The 15366-nt window shown below is 43.3% G+C and overlaps 1 protein-coding gene and 1 long non-coding RNA gene across 6 annotated transcripts in view; one reads left to right on the plus strand and one right to left on the minus strand.

The window, feature by feature from the left end:
- The first annotated feature begins 187 nt into the window (after positions 1-187).
- Positions 188-10702, plus strand: LOC147584088 (uncharacterized). Its single transcript, XR_015240973.1, has 4 exons — positions 188-2179; positions 4199-4277; positions 6215-6324; positions 6431-10702. It is a non-coding gene; the product is annotated as an uncharacterized LOC147584088 (long non-coding RNA).
- Positions 579-15366, minus strand: part of MROH2B (maestro heat like repeat family member 2B) — a 73130-nt gene continuing 58342 nt past the window's right edge. For 2 of the 5 annotated variants that reach the window (XM_086677816.1, XM_025924110.2), the window contains exons 31-43: positions 14790-14942; positions 12457-12614; positions 11819-11945; positions 11001-11188; positions 9544-9684; positions 9119-9233; positions 8339-8485; positions 7913-8095; positions 4097-4252; positions 3619-3753; positions 2860-2962; positions 1557-1622; positions 579-1105 (exon numbers count right to left, since the gene is read on the minus strand). In XM_086677816.1, the coding sequence (XP_086533942.1) occupies positions 999-1105; positions 1557-1622; positions 2860-2962; positions 3619-3753; positions 4097-4252; positions 7913-8095; positions 8339-8485; positions 9119-9233; positions 9544-9684; positions 11001-11188; positions 11819-11945; positions 12457-12614; positions 14790-14942 (1779 nt within the window). In that variant the 3' untranslated portion in view covers positions 579-998. Of the gene's footprint in view, positions 1106-1556; positions 1623-2859; positions 2963-3618; positions 3754-4096; positions 4253-7912; positions 8096-8338; positions 8486-9118; positions 9234-9543; positions 9685-11000; positions 11189-11818; positions 11946-12456; positions 12615-14789; positions 14943-15366 lie in introns of those variants that run through there. The other 3 variants (XM_086677828.1, XR_015240965.1, XR_015240964.1) reach the window with 3 other exon arrangements.

Raw genomic sequence — 15366 nt, forward strand, 5'->3', positions numbered from 1 at the left:
CACGATCTCGCGGTCCATGGGTTCGAGCCCCGCGTCGGGCTCTGGGCTGATGGCTCAGAGCCTGGAGCCTGTTTCCGATTCTGTGTCTCCCTCTCTCTCTCTGCCCCTCCCCTGTTCACGCTCTGTCTCTCTCTGTCCCAAAAATAAATAAACGTTGAAAAAAAAAAAATTTTAAAAAAAAAGAATATAGGTAACAGGAATTTGGAAAGGGATGCATCAACTTAATAATGTTGCTAATGAATGATCGTGATGGTTTGGTCGTGTCCAATGAGTACCAGCCTCTGTGTTAGAAACTTCTTGTTATGTACATGATTTCATGTATGTAACCTTTCATGTAGGCATTGTGAAAAAGGGTCAGGAGTTATGATTCAGATGCTGTGAAGAAGATTAACACATGCATGCACACACACACGTACATGCACACACATACACACACACACACGCTATTCAAAGGAAGGAGTGCTCTGGGATAACGACAGAAAGAAAACCATGAGATTTAATACAATGCCAGAATGGGTCTTTTGTAGAAAAGTATCGGGCATAGCCTCGACATAAAAATTACAACCTGAGAAAGAGCACACAGGTTCAAGTTTATTGTAAGACTGCTTTTTAGAAAGTAAAGCGTGTGGGTAGTAATTCAAGGCTGGCAGAGATAATACAGAACAGGGCTATGTGTGGCAATAACAGTAGTCCTTTTCTTAATGGCAGCAGAATTGTTTCCAGTTCTGTCATTTTTTGATATCTGCTGGGACATAATATTCCAGCTATGTGGCTGTCACTACTGAAATTACAGGTTATCCCTCAAGTGAATTTGTGGGGTTTACTTTTTACTAGTGGAAGGTGGCAGGGAGACCACGGAGGGTAAGGAATATATCACTACTCCAAGATCCCTATGCTAGGCGCCATCTCTATCCTCAAAATGCTGCAAGTCTGTAGGTTGTGAGGATGAAGACAGGAGTCAGTTGTAGAAAAAGCCTAGCAGTTTATTTCCTGGTGGTTTACAGAAGGATGCTTATCTCTCTACACCTCCTCAGGAGCGTCTGCAAGGCAGCTTCAGCTGCTCTCTGGACACTGATACAGGGGTCTTGCCGAAGTGCTTGGAGCCCTGAAACAAAGAATAGCAAAGTTCAGTGAACGAGGAAAGCCAAGGCTCAAGCTCTGCCTCCCTGTGAGGCTCCATTGTTCAGGGTTAGCTCTATGCAGAGCCCTGGGTCCATGCTTACATTCCATGCCAATAGGTAGGATTTGGATCTGCAAGGTGAGGATCTATTTTAACACTGACATATGGGAAGAGGAGATCCTGACCTTGTGATCAGTAGGTTTATAGACAATCAGAAAATAATGGTCTGTTGGGAATGATGCCTGCAAAGAGCTGGAGCTGGGGGTTGCTTTATACTCTGGAGAAATCCCAGGATCTAGGGAGCATTAGAGACAATAATGAGGTACTATGATTTTCAGTTTCTGGGCTCACATGGAACTTGGTGCATAATTAACTTCTCCTTCTCACAGATATTTCTCTGACAACAGGCTGCGCAGAAACTAGGGTTGGTACTCACGTGTGGTCAGTTGCTCTTTGTCTAATAACTGCACATATTGGTTGGTCAGATTGAGAACAATGGCATCTAAAATCAACAGGAGAAACAGGTGCTAATTTCGTTATAGAGGAAGAGGCCATGAAAAACTGGTCAGGTTAGGCTCTGCTCCTGGTCAGAAGTTAAATGGTCTGGCTAGTGAATGAGCAAACTCTATGACTCCCTTTGTGCCCCCAGAATGATGCTGGGCTAATGTCTATTGGGTGTTAAGTGTCATGTGTGGAAGTGGTCCCTCGGCCAATGTGCATTTGGGAAAGTTCACCCGGTGTCCTCACAGGGCATGCCGGTTGTTGTCAGGGTTTCTAATGTGTGTAAGATATGATCCCTGTCTTCAAAAAGTTTACAGTGTAGCTGGGGGGATCATATACATGATCCAATAAGGAATCCTTATGTTTTAACTAAGTCTTACAGGTGGCCCATTCACAGTGGGCTGGATTAGTTGGAACTGGCTTCAGGATAAATTTTAGAATTTCATGATAGAAGATCCTGAGGGATTCACTTACTTTCCTCTTTTATTTTATAGATCAGACAAAAAGGCAACACAGAGAATTTAAGTGAATTGTCCAGCATCACAGAGCAGAGCCAAGGTCTGCTGGCCTCTTGACCCACACACTTTCCACTTGTATCATGTTGCTGCTAAAACTCTCAGCTTCGGGGCGCCTGGGTGGCGCAGTCGGTTAAGCGTCCGACTTCAGTCAGGTCACGATCTCGCGGTCCGGGAGTTCGAGCCCCGCGTCAGGCTCTGGGCTGATGGCTCAGAGCCTGGAGCCTGTTTCCGATTCTGTGTCTCCCTCTCTCTCTGCTCCTCCCCCGTTCATGCTCTGTCTCTCTCTGTCCCAAAAATAAATAAACGTTGAAAAAAAAAATTTAAAACTCTCAGCTTCAACTGAGCTTAAAAGGTTTACCATGGCTTATGTTAAGGGACAATGCAAAAGAAACCATTTAGGCAGTGGCAGCTGGCTGGGAGCAAAAACTCAGGCAAAAGAAAGAGTGATGACTTGGAACCAGAGAAGCATGAGGGCCCAGTAGGGAGGAGGGTCTAGTAGGAGGAGAGGAGGTGTTGGGAAGTCAGAAGATGTTTGCAAAAGAGAACAAGTTGGTTCCTTTGAGGGAAGATGTTCCAAGAGGTAAAATGAATTCCTTTCTGGCATTTCTTTTTTGGTCACACCAGTCATACTTGTGTTCATGCTAGAGTAGCTTCCAGTCAAAGCAAAAGTGGATGGGAAGGAGCAACATAACTGAGTAGGGAGTGCAGATGTGCCCTCACCTGTGAGTTTGACAGCAGCACTCCGGATCATCTCCCAGTTGCTGCTGAAGAAGGTGAAAGAGTGTGTGTGGAGGATCCACAGGATTTCCTGGTTTCTCTTTGCCTAAAAGAGATGTATTTTACAAAGAGGACAAAGAGGGAAAGTGACTCTGTGTGAAATTTGGCACCCTCTAGGTCCTGCAAAAGGAAATCTAAAGACCAGTGAACACTCACAGAGCCATTATTTTACTGGGATATGTCTTCTGGCCATTTCAAACCTGAATTTAATCAGGAAAGTACTGGGGGGGGGGGGGCGGGTAGGAGCACCTGGGTGGCTCAGTCAGTTAAGCATCCAACTCTTGATTTCTGCTCAGGTCGTGATCTCATGGTTCATAAGTTCGAGCCCTGCATCAGGCTCCATGCTGCCCATACAGAGTCTACTTGGGATTCTCTCTCTCCTTCTCTCTCTGCTCCTCCCACAGGCATGCTCTCTCTCTCTCTCTCTCTCTCAAAATAAATAAATAAATAAACTTATAAAAAAGAAAAGTCCTGGGGCTTTTGGGACTAATCAACAGATGGGTTTCAGGAATCTTGAAGAACAGATCCCAGTCAGGACTTGGAAAAGAGCAGAGAGTAATGTGGCAGGACACCAAGAATCATTGCTGTCCCTCCAAGACAGTTCTGACTCTGGCCAGAGATCCTTGCTGTGTTGTTTGCTTGTCTGGGATTTGCCTGGACTCTTGGCTATGGCTTTGCAGGCAGCATTTACTGCATGCTCACCAGTTTCACACAGAGTTGCCGGTAGAAATCTCTGGCCCTTGGTAGATCCTGACCATCGAGGAGATGATCTAACACCCCATAGAGTTCCTGAAGGCCCAGAAAAGGGATGCAGATGATCAGGACATCACGGCAAGCCTAAGAAACAGAGTTCTTTGAGTCACAGTCCAGAATACTGGATTGTCTTCTGGAAGAGTGGGGTGCTGCCTAGGGCTGGGAGAGTGGTAGTGGATGCCTGCAATGTGAGGGGCTTACGATCTATGCTGGCACCTTCCCAGATTCAAGGATGGAAGAACAATCTGAGAGAGAGGGCAAGAAAGAACCTAGGGCTGGAGAAGTGGTTTTCAGGTCTAGTTGGGAGTGGTGGCCTCAGATCTGGCTTCTGGTCCAGCTCGACCAGCTCTCCTGGCACTTCTGGCCAAGGGGTGGGGGGTCGAAGGGGTGGGGTGGAGGTGCGGGTGTCTGTGCAAGCACCACTTACAGTTCCAATCTTGGGATTGGGATCCCAGAGGTGGAGAAGGAATGAAATCATGCTCTTTTTTATTTCTTCCGCAAAAAAAATCTTCCACCTTCTTCCTGTTAGGGATGCCAGATTCTCAAATAAGAAGATGGCAGTCAGTCTCACATCATCCTGCTCCTGTGACGACAGATGCATGTCATGGGTGAGTCCCCATCACAGCCTATTCCCAGCCGGTGTCCACCCCCCACCCTGCCCTGTCCCACTTCAGCAGAGGGAGGCTGTGCCCCGGGCACTGGTGCGCTCCAGTCACTGCCCTCATGTGTGCCAAGAACACTCTTTCTTTTCCAGAAGCTCTGCACTCACACTCCACGAGTTTAAATGACCATGGGTCTGGGACTTGGTTTCTGTCAGTTGAGTAGCTACTGGGGAAACATGACCACAGGGATGGTAAACAGGCCAGGAAGGGTTCCTGCTTATGTATTTTATACAAATTAGCCCGACTGCACCACTAGCCTAGACTTATGGGGCTTCAAATCTAAATTGAAGGCCTAAGGCTCTTCTCCAAGGTCCCAAATACTTTCCAATATGATGAAAGGCAACTTGGAAGATCCTTGGTCTCAGAGACAGAGAATAAACAAATAGTGCTTAGCCCTACCCTTGCATATAAGAAGTTCTGGAACATCCTTGCTTGTTGTCCAGGATGGTTAGACAATGATTTTAAGAACCAAAGGGTGAGGTGGTGGAGAAAGATGGTCTTCTATCATCCCCCAAACCTTGCTGATATTGTTCACAGCTCTAACAAACACTGATGGATTTTCTGGAGGTTCTTCTTTTTTTCCTCCCAGGTCCAGAAAAGTAGTTTAAGATACCCATATAAAGGCAGAGTGATGAAGGGAAAAGTCGTTCTGAGTAGCAGAATATTATATTTTGGATTAGCGATAAACAAGGGCCAACTTTTGAAAAGCATCCCCACGAATATGAGGGGGAGAAGATAGAGAAGTATTAATTTTGGTGGCAAGATGGAATGTATCAGAAATGGGCACAGAAGCAAAAATGACAGAAAAAAGGAAGTTAATAAAGATCTTCCAGAAAAAAGAAAGACGGCTGGTTGGGACAAGGCCAGAAAAGTTAAATGAATACATGAGACGTGACCTTGTATCATGGAAAAAGAAGTAGAAATTTCGATGTACTAGAAAAAAAAATTTTTTTTAAGTTTATTTATTCTGAGAGAGAGAGGGAGAGAGAGGGTTGGGGAGGGGCAGAGAATCCCAAGCAGGCTCTGCAATGACAGCTCGATGCGGGGCTCAAACTCACAAACTGTGAGATCATGACCTAATCAAGAGTTGGACGCTTTACTGACTGAGCCACCCAGGTGCCCCTAAAGGTTTTCTTTTCAAGTAATCTCCACACTTAACATGGGCTTGAACTTATATCCCTGAGATCAAGAGTTGCATGCTCTCCTGACTGAACCAGCTATGCTCCCTAAAAGGTCTCTTTTTAGAAAAAAGAAAGCAAACCAATAACAAAATACCTAAAAAGGTATTTACTTTTTTCAAAATCTTTAAAATTTTCCCAAATCAAATAATAGGACCTAATCATAGGTTAAGGAATGATCAACCAGTTGGATGACGAAAAAGCAGAAAAGAAGCAATGAACCTGTTGTAGGTGCTGGGAAAGATCCTAGAGTTTAGTGTCCTTGTTTCGAGTTGAGAGAGTGGAGTCACAGAGAGTAAGGTGGCTGCTCAGGGACGGGGATGGGCGCAAGCAGGGAATGGAGCACGGCATGGCAGCCATATTTTCCGTTCTGCCCCTTCACTGAAGTGTCACCATGTTTTAAGAATTCCAAGAAAGTGCTTAAATATTGAAAGAAATGGAGGAGGGAAGAAGTTTGGAGATTATAGAATTTTATGCTTAATATATAGATTAAAACTGCATGGGCAAGGTTTCATAGAGTATAAATTTATTTGTGAGAAGAGAGCATTGCCAGAGAAAAAAATAGCATGGCATTACTAAGACCTAAGTTTTATCAAACTTCACTTTTATACAAATATGATGGAATTAATACCTATTAAGGATGAGAAAGTGCTAACCTAACAACCAGCAAGACTTTAGTTGTTTTTTTTTTTTCTTTTGCATAAGACTGAGAAACATTATGTTGACCACAAAACTCATAGGTGATTATTGCAGGCTCAGATCCAAGAGAATTATCATCACTGGACCAACAACAGCCTGGGGAACCTAACAAACAGGTGGGGGCCCTGAAGGGGTTGCTTCAGCTCTTTGTTGTCGAAGATTGTCATCAATGATCTGTGTAATGGAAAAAAAAGAGAAAAGAACATCTTTGTTATTTTACAGAAGATACATCATTGGAAGATACAGCATTGAGTGGGAGCCAAGAAAGCAGTTTTGAGGACAAGATGAGAATTAAAAAGTAATGTTGATAACATTGGAGAAGGTAGCTGGAAACAAGCAGAAAGCTGCTGTCAAAGGAAACTAAAAAATACAAAACTGGAGAATTATTGACTGTGGGTATATATTACAGACTAAAATCCAGAAGTCTATACAGTTAACGGATTGTCAAAGAGTCAGGAGGAAAGGGCAAGAGTTAAAAAAAAAAAATTGGAGTGGATAAATAAAAAAATCAGACCTGAGAGGTAATTTTTCTTCAGGTTGTATTCAATACTCTGCAGGCCACATCTAGAGATACAACACAGTCACTGGCTTGTAAAATATTTAAGGAGCTGAAAAATTAGGTTTATTATGAATAATGAAGGAAATGAAGACTTTTCAGTCTGGAGACTAGAAGGTAGAAAGGTAATTTAATCAAGCCTTAATGTTTAAGAGGAGGAAACCAGCAGTTTTCCATCTCCTCTGACAACAAACATGAGGAAACAGTTTTCGATTATAAAAAACAGATATAAGTTGGAGGTGAAAGAGATTTTACACTGATGATGGTGAATAAGCCAAAAATAATAATAAAATCTAGTTTTCTGGAAGGTATAAAGGAAAATGACTTTCCTCTGTTCTAGGGTCACCAACTGATCTTTTTTGAAATTTATTTCTAGGCTATTGACTAGATTGGGGGTTGGCAAGTTCTTTCTGTAAAGGGCCAGACAGTAACTAATTTAGACTTTGGGGGCCATATGGTTTCTGTAACAGCTAATCAACTCTGCAGATGAAGTGTGAAAGCAACCGTAGACAATATGTAACCGGTGAGCGTGGCTGTGCTCCGAATAAAACCTAATTTATGAAAAGATGCTCGGGGCGGGATTTGGCCCACTGGCTATAGTTTATACCGACTCCTCGATGAAGTGAACCACACAAGCATTTTGAACCTTTGAATCTTGATGTGGAAAAGAGTGTTGGAGATGACAAGGTCTTTACTGGGGCCTTTGTTCTGTGTTGAGTTCTGCGGTAATTTTTGGGAATGACACAGGAGAGAGAGAAAGCTGTGAAAGGGAATATACGTGAGGGTATTGCCCTTATGGGCAAGTGGAGCTCAATCCTTGTGATGGGTGAGGAAGCTGGGAAGTTTATTTGCAAACTTGTGTTTCTTATTGTTTATTTCCTGTTTGTTCTCATTTGTCTGGCCCACCCTGCTCAGAGCAATCCTGATTCCCAGGCCAGAGAGTACCCGCAGGCCGAGAGAGAGGCAAGAAGCCAGCAGCCTGCATAAGAACTGTACAAGTGACCTCTGTGCAGGTGACCTGTGTGCGGGTGACCACAGGGGAAGGCCAAGGAATATGGATGGGACACCAGCATTGCCTGCTACCAGCACCACCTGAATCTCTTTCTGTTCACTCACTCCTGGGAGGGCAGAATTCTGAACAGACTCACGTCTTCAAAGAAGGTTCTAGTTTGCAGCACTATTTCTTTGAAGTAGAAGCTCACATCCCGGTCTGTGAGCAGCTCCAGGATCTTTTTTAGAGCCTTCAAGCTTTCACAGACAACCTCGGTGCGGGCCAGGTGATATAGGCCTCTGATGATAGATTCCAGTATCATCTGCTTATGCTTCTTCACCTATTTGGAAATAAGGTCTCGTAATCTTGAAAATTGCTCTCTGTGCATCTAGAATAGGGTAGGAGACTCCCAAGGAAACTGGAATTCTGTTAGGGTCACATACACTTCAACTCCAGAGATACCACTGTAGCAATTTCTTTTGGATTTTTACTTAATTGCTATACAAGCACGAGATGTGGGTTAGTAAATAATTATTTTAAACTCTGATTAAGTGTCCCCCGCACCTACCCCAACTCCCTTTACCTTGTGAGGGGCTCCAGAAGTTGTATTACCAAGCCCTCGGATGGCCATTTGCCTCAAAATGGCGTTGGAGTCCCAGGCACTCTGATCCATCAGGATCAGCACTTCCCGTAGATTCCCATGCTTCCAAAGGATCGGCTCCTTCATGAGCTGAAAACAACCACTTCACCCCTTTAGTTAAAGGAGTGGCCTCTCTTCAGGAGAATGATAAGTGCATCATAACTACAGTTAAAGACTAGCACCCGGCTGCTCTTGGAGCAGGGGGGAAAGCCCTCAGGTGAATCAGCAAGTCTGGCAGAAAGGAATCTCTCTATTTGAGCAGCCCACAGACCAAGGTTACATGGTGATGAGAACCACACTACCCAGTTAAGTAGGATGTCTCTAATCTAAATGGAAAAACAGGAAAACGGGAGTTACTGGCAATGTTCTTTCTCCGGGTTGTCTGGGACAACCTTTATGGCAGGGTGTGAGGGGACAATAATATAGTTCTTGGTTACTTTTTGTTTTGTCCCTGTCATATCTATCGTCCACCCTTCTCTGTCCTGGGAGGTTGGTTCCGGCAGACTGGAGCGAAGGAAGAGGTTTGGGTGAGTTCTTTTTCCTCTCTCGTTCCCTTCTCAGGTACTGTATTTCTGGCGGCGGCTGAATCTCAGTACTACCAAAGCTCTCCTGAAGGGCCCTCTTCTGTGGTTCCAGCTCCCACTGAACTGCTGACCCTAAGAGAAATGCCCCCAAGGGGACCCAGAGAGCCTGCTGGGCAGTGACATGACTGTTCTCTCTTGCCTCAGAGAAGAAAGCTGTGCCGGTTATCCGGTAGTTCTCCGAGGAGGAGGTGAGAGATGCAAACAGTTGCTCCATGATGTCTAGTATGACTCCATGTTGCCACAGCGCCATGCTCCTAGAAAATGCAAGGCTCCAATTGTAGCAGAGACTTTTTTCTTTCTAAACAATGGAGGAGATTTTAGTCTATTTCTCTCTCAGGGAAATAAATGATCTCAAAAGGAATGTTCCATGAAAGAGCACTAAGGATTTGGGCTCTTCCCACCGTCCCTTCCCATCTGCCTTTGCTCTTTCTTCCCTCTTTTTTCCCCTGGACTACAGATCCTTGGTGAGTCCATTGCTTCCAGTAAAGTTGCCTACATGGCAGTTTTTTACTCTGTTTTTAATTTTTCTCCTTTGTATCCAGTTCTCGAATGTCCACACATTACCTGGCCAGTGCACATACTCCTACATGGTGGGTACTGGGGCTGCTGAGAAGGGTCCATAAGTTGTCCCCCTCATCAGATTCCTTGGCAAGGCCCTCTTTCATGGCTTGGGCTTGCACACACTTCAGAGTTGTGATTGAGAGCCTGAAGGAGACAGTGGGCACCACAAAAGTAAGTCAACCCCATACAGGGAGTTGTGAATCCAAGTTCATTCTTTCTGTTCCCCACAAGGCTGCTTCACCCTGGATTAATGGATGTTGTGTGAGGGAAAAAACCAGACAGCCTGATCTCACACTTCAGTTTTGGGGCCAAAGGGGACACTGAGGTGATTTGGACCAGTAAATAATGCCACAAAATTTTGTTAACCTCTCATGAGAAAATAAAGCCCTAAAGATGGAAAGTGCCAAATACTGTATTTCACTGATTCTGAAACAGCCCTTCAGAAGCAGGATGCGGCTTGCAATGGATAGTGTGTTATGACAGTTGGCCAGACAGTGGTTGTGGTGTAGTTGTTATTACCAGTGCGTGCACACGAACATGCATGGATTTAGGCACGGTTGTTTATACTGTTGTCATTTTGGCAACATTGTGTTATTGGAACTACATGTGTTGGGTCTAACCGTTGTTTAAAATGTCTTTACAAAGTGGATTTGAGGGGTGCCGGGTAGCTCAGTCTGTTAAGCGTCTGACTTCAGCTCAGGTCATGATCTCACAGTCTGTGAGTTTGAGCCCCGCGTCGGGCTCTGCGCTGACAGCTCAGAGCCTGGAGCCTGCTTTGGATTCTGTGTCTCCCTCTCTCTCTACCCCTCCCCACTCACACTCTGTTCCTCAGAATGAATAAACGTGAAAAAAAAAAAAAGATTAAAAAAAAAACTAAGGTGGATTTGACATTGGAATGAAAAGTTATGCAAAAGGGCACAGAAACAGAGCGTTGTGATGTAGGATCAAAATGTGCACCTAATAATTCTCAAAGAGCTCTTTGAATAAATACATAGTAAAAAATTTAAAGTATCACAAAGCATTGATTCGTGGCTTAATCAGGATTCTTTCTTTCTTTTTCAATAGTGCACAAAATAATTTTGCTTCCTTCAATTGGTGATATCTTAAATTTAATAAAATATGGTATTTATTTCTATTTTTCTTCTTTCCTTGGTGGCGTTGACTATCCCAGAATTCCAGCTTTCTTTGAAGGGTCTCAAAGAAAGAAAACAAATGGAGCAGGACAGGTTCTCTATGGAAGCAAACAGAGCTGCTATTCGTTGTTATGTGACCATTCTGGGCAACTGTGCTGGGTACTGCTCAGGGAGGAAGAGCAACAGGGCTCAAGGGCAGTGTGGAGACTCGTTGCCTCATGGGTAGTTGAGGCCACGCCAGGAGGCATAGGCGTTGACTAACAGAGCCCCTCGTCTAGAGTCTGGGGTCCAGACAGCTCTGGCAGGCCCTCTGGCCTGGCCATTTACCTGCAGGGGTCTGCGGTCTGCTGCCGTTCTCCCTGTGGCATCACCCGCCGCCTGCGGCTGAAGGTGGAAGTGGGCATTTTCTGGCCCAGCGTGCAGCTGACCAACTTCAGGAGAAGAGTGAACACCTCCGGGTACAAGCTTGTGACAGGGGTGCCTGCCGATACCACTTCATACATAGCACAGGCCGCCTGAGGGGAGAAAGGACTTCGTGGTCAAGCAGGCTCCTGTCCTCCAAGGACATCTCCCTGGTCTGACCTTCAAGTTGTTTTCTCCCCAAAGGATTGCTTTCCAAGTTGACCGCACTCATACTCAAAACGAAACGAAACGAAACGAAACGAAACAAAACGAAACGAAACGAAACAAAACGAAACGAAACGAAACCAAACCAAAACAAAACACAAAAAATGCCAGAAAAGAGGGTGTATTTGTTTGGAAACTTCTCAGCTCATACTGTGTTTCTCTCTCAGGACTGTTATGTTCGGCAACTCCAAACTCTAGGGGGCACCAGTCAGGTGAAATGAAATCTTTTCCAGCATTGAGGTCTTTCAAAGGGGTGCTCTGGCTATCTTAAGACTAATTTGTAAATACAGACCCACAGATTTTCTTTGGGAGGATGAGAAATTTGCTTCTAAAAGTGATCAGCCACAGACAAAATTGCTGCCATATTTGTCCAACTAACTCCAATTAACTGGAGCCGATTTAAAATCAGGGTATAAGAGGGGAAGAAGTATGATTAATGCTACATCACCAAGTTCCAGGTGGGGACAGACCATGGAGTGGGACACAATTCCAGGTATGCGATGGGTTGTCCAACTCACTGAAATCGCCTCCAGCCCAGCTACGTCATCTTCTAATTCATTCTCAAGTTTGTCTGTTAAGGCTCTCAAGAGCTTACCGCTGGAGGCTGTGTTCTCAGCCAGAGCCTTCCACAATGTCTTTGTGTCCCTAGGGTGGTAAGCCAGGAAGCTGATAAGAAACAACTCTTTGGAATATGAGCTTTTTCATCTGTTCCCCTCTAAAACCACATTATGACTAATCAAAATTTCAAGGACAGATGGCGATGCTAACATGCCCGGAGATGATAAGGATGTGTTATTTAACAGTCCAGCATCTGGACTTGGGTTACTGAGGTTTGTTAATGTCCTTTAAGGCACAAACCTCTCACATAGGTGAAATTCAAGGCAACCAGAAAGAAGAGAAATACTCATTTTCTAATATTCACTTATTCCTATGATGTATTTTTTTTTAAAAAAGAAATCTTATCATATTAGGAGGATATGTATATGAAAAACACTTGGAAAAACATTATTTATGATTTAAACACCATTTTTGAACTTATTATTTAGGTGAGATGTTCTCAACCTTTCTTTTTACTCTCTTTCTCTCAAACCACAAATTCTTCCTCAGTGCGGATTAGCATTTCCTGGGAGAAGGAATGAGCTCAGTTAGAATCTACCTGTCAAAGGGCAGAGGCTTCTGTAAAAGGTTAGCAACAACTGCATCCATGTGAAAGCTGGCTATCTGAGAGATGGCTTCCAGCATAAACTGAAAACTTTCCTCCTTTTGTCTGAGGACTGGCATGTGATAGTAAATCATGTTCAAGATCTCCAACAGCTAAAAAAAAAAAAAGTCCAAATCAAACATTAAATTGCCATTTTCCCTCTACTATATGGCTTAGGACACATATAGTCAGCATGTTAATCATGGGTAGTTGATGAATTATATAATAATGTTAGAAACACTAGTTAAGTCTATGCATGGCCTATCTCTTACTCACGAGGGCTGTAGGTATATTGGGTATTTATTTCTAAGTCAATGTAGCAAATATTTAGTGAAAGACTGCATTATGCCAAGTGTTGTGCTAGGCATTGTGGGGGATTTACCAAAGAGGAATATGATGTAGCCCTTTCTCAAAAGGAATGAATGTTCTAAGAAAGAATACCAGCCATATATCCAAAGGCCTGTGCGCCAGGCAGTATATGGCAAATGGTACACAAGAGGTTCGCAAGATTGTGAGGGAACCCAGAAGTAACTGAGGTCACTTTGGAGGGACACCTGATGTGGGTCTTGAAGGATATATAGAAATTTCAAAAGGCAAGGTGGGGATGGTGGGGAAAGTCATCCTCATCCCAAAGAAGAATATAGATAAGGATGTAAAATAAAAAAGCATGATAATGGATGAAGCACAAAAGATTTTTAGAGCAGTGGAAGTATTCTGTATGTTACTGCAATGGTGGATATGTGCAATTACACGTTTGTCAATACCAACAGTTAACTTTAAGGGAAACTGTGGACTTTGAGTGATAATAATGTGTTGATGTAGGTTCATCGATTGTAACAAATGTACCACCATGTTGTAGGATGTTGATGGTAAGGGAGGATACATGTGTGTGGGGAGAGGAGGTACAGGGCTCTATGTCCAATTTTGCTGTGAGCCTAAAACTGCTCTAAAAAAAAAAAAAATATATATATATATATATATATATATATATATATATATATATATATATATATATAAACTAGCATGAGAGCATGGGCCCAAGCAAATATGGAAAACATTTCTGGAACAAGAGAATGGTCCAGTTTGGAACACAGAGAAAATGAGGGTGATAAGAGAAGATAACTTGACAGAAAAGATGAAGCCAGATCCTAGAGAACACTGAAGGTCACCTTCCAAATTTGGATGTGAATCTGTGGGCAGCAGGAAATGATATTATACATTTGGATTTTTGACGTGGAGAAGGGCATATCTATCTGCTAGTAGCTTTGCTTCTAGTAGATATTTCTCTTGTTTATTTTGGATAGATGTTTTTAGGTTAAACATGACATTTACTCTGAATTAAAATTCTTTAAACATAAATATCTGGCAAATATGATTACCACAGAGTCCCATTAGGGGAGGATTTAGGTCCCTATTGCTCCCTTTTAATGCCAAACACACAAATACAACAACATTCCAAATTTATGAAGCTTTGATCTTCCCATGTCCAGTATAATGCCTGCCACATAGTACACACTCAGTAAATTTTTTAAAAAACTGATTGGAGAGTAATTAGCACAGAAATAATTTCTAAAGGTCATACTTTGGAGAATTCTTTAATTTAGGGTGGTTGACTCCGGGACATGGGGACCATAACTTCTTTCACCTGTAGGAGGTGCCTTCATTGAGTTAAAGATTCTCTTCCTCCTTATTAATCTTTGAATTGCCTGAATTTTGTTTCCAACCTCAAGAGAAAGGCTAGAGCATCCCCATTTGGAGCTCTTAACCAAGCTTCCTGAGCTCAAATCCTTTTCACCCTGCCTAACTCTCCAGCTGGGAGTAAGGACTAAGGACTTTCCCTCAATCAGTTCTTCAATGACACCTTCCTTACCAGAAAACAAACCCCAAGGTGTGTGGAAGAGAAGCCTGAAGAGAGGCAGTGGAATTAGAAACTCTACTGATCCTCAGTGGTCATCCCAAAGGTGATCCACACAGTCACCCTCATCCTTATAGATCTAACAGTCCAGTTTTCCAGAATCCAAATGCCCTTGGTTCAGAGCTGCTGTCTCTGGCCAAAGAGTCACAGTTGGGAAAGACTTTTTGATCACAGACTAGAGAGGCAATTGAGACAGGCTGAGACAACATGAGCCTGGTTGTTAATACACAGGTTGGGTCTCTGCTGAGGCCTCCCGAGGCTATGCATGCTCTTGCTTATTTCCCAACAGAGGACAAACTGGGAAGTAGCAATCAACTTGGCATTTCAGAAGTGTTAGAATTCTGCTCGATGGTCAAACTGGCTGTCAGTTCACCTGTTCTTCCAAAGCAGCTCCCTGCTCCTTCAGGGCAGCAACCATCCATATGCCACAGGCCTTTGTACAGGTGGGGTTAAGGGTCTCCAGACCATCCAGGGTTTCCTCCAGGAACATTAGAATTTCTTCATTTGGGATGAGTTTACTGACAATCTGAGAATGTACCCAGAAAGATTCATGTTATCAATCACCTCACTTCATACAACATGCTGCTACTGTTTGTTTTAAGATATTGGAAACCACTGGAATTTCCAAACAGCACATGATTGGAACTATAGAAACTACTAAAACAGATAGAGACAATACCCTACAACCTCTAGGTAAACTTTTCCTACAGTTGCCCTTTTATCATTTTATATTTATTGAAACCCAAGCCTCCTGAGGCAATTTCTTCTCCAAACTTATAGTGTACTCCACAAGGGAAAAATAATGTATAAATTTTGTATAACAATTTATATGATATAAATTACTTCAGCATACAGTTCATATATCACAGAAATATGTCTTAGGTATGCCAAAGAATAGCTAAGGCTTGGGAATTTAGGAAAGTCTATCACCAGGTACTAAGTGCCATGCT

This window comes from Puma concolor, chromosome A1, assembly GCF_028749965.1.
Source record: "Puma concolor isolate L17-30 chromosome A1, mPumCon1.1.hap2, whole genome shotgun sequence".
Classification (NCBI taxonomy): domain Eukaryota; kingdom Metazoa; phylum Chordata; class Mammalia; order Carnivora; family Felidae; genus Puma; species Puma concolor.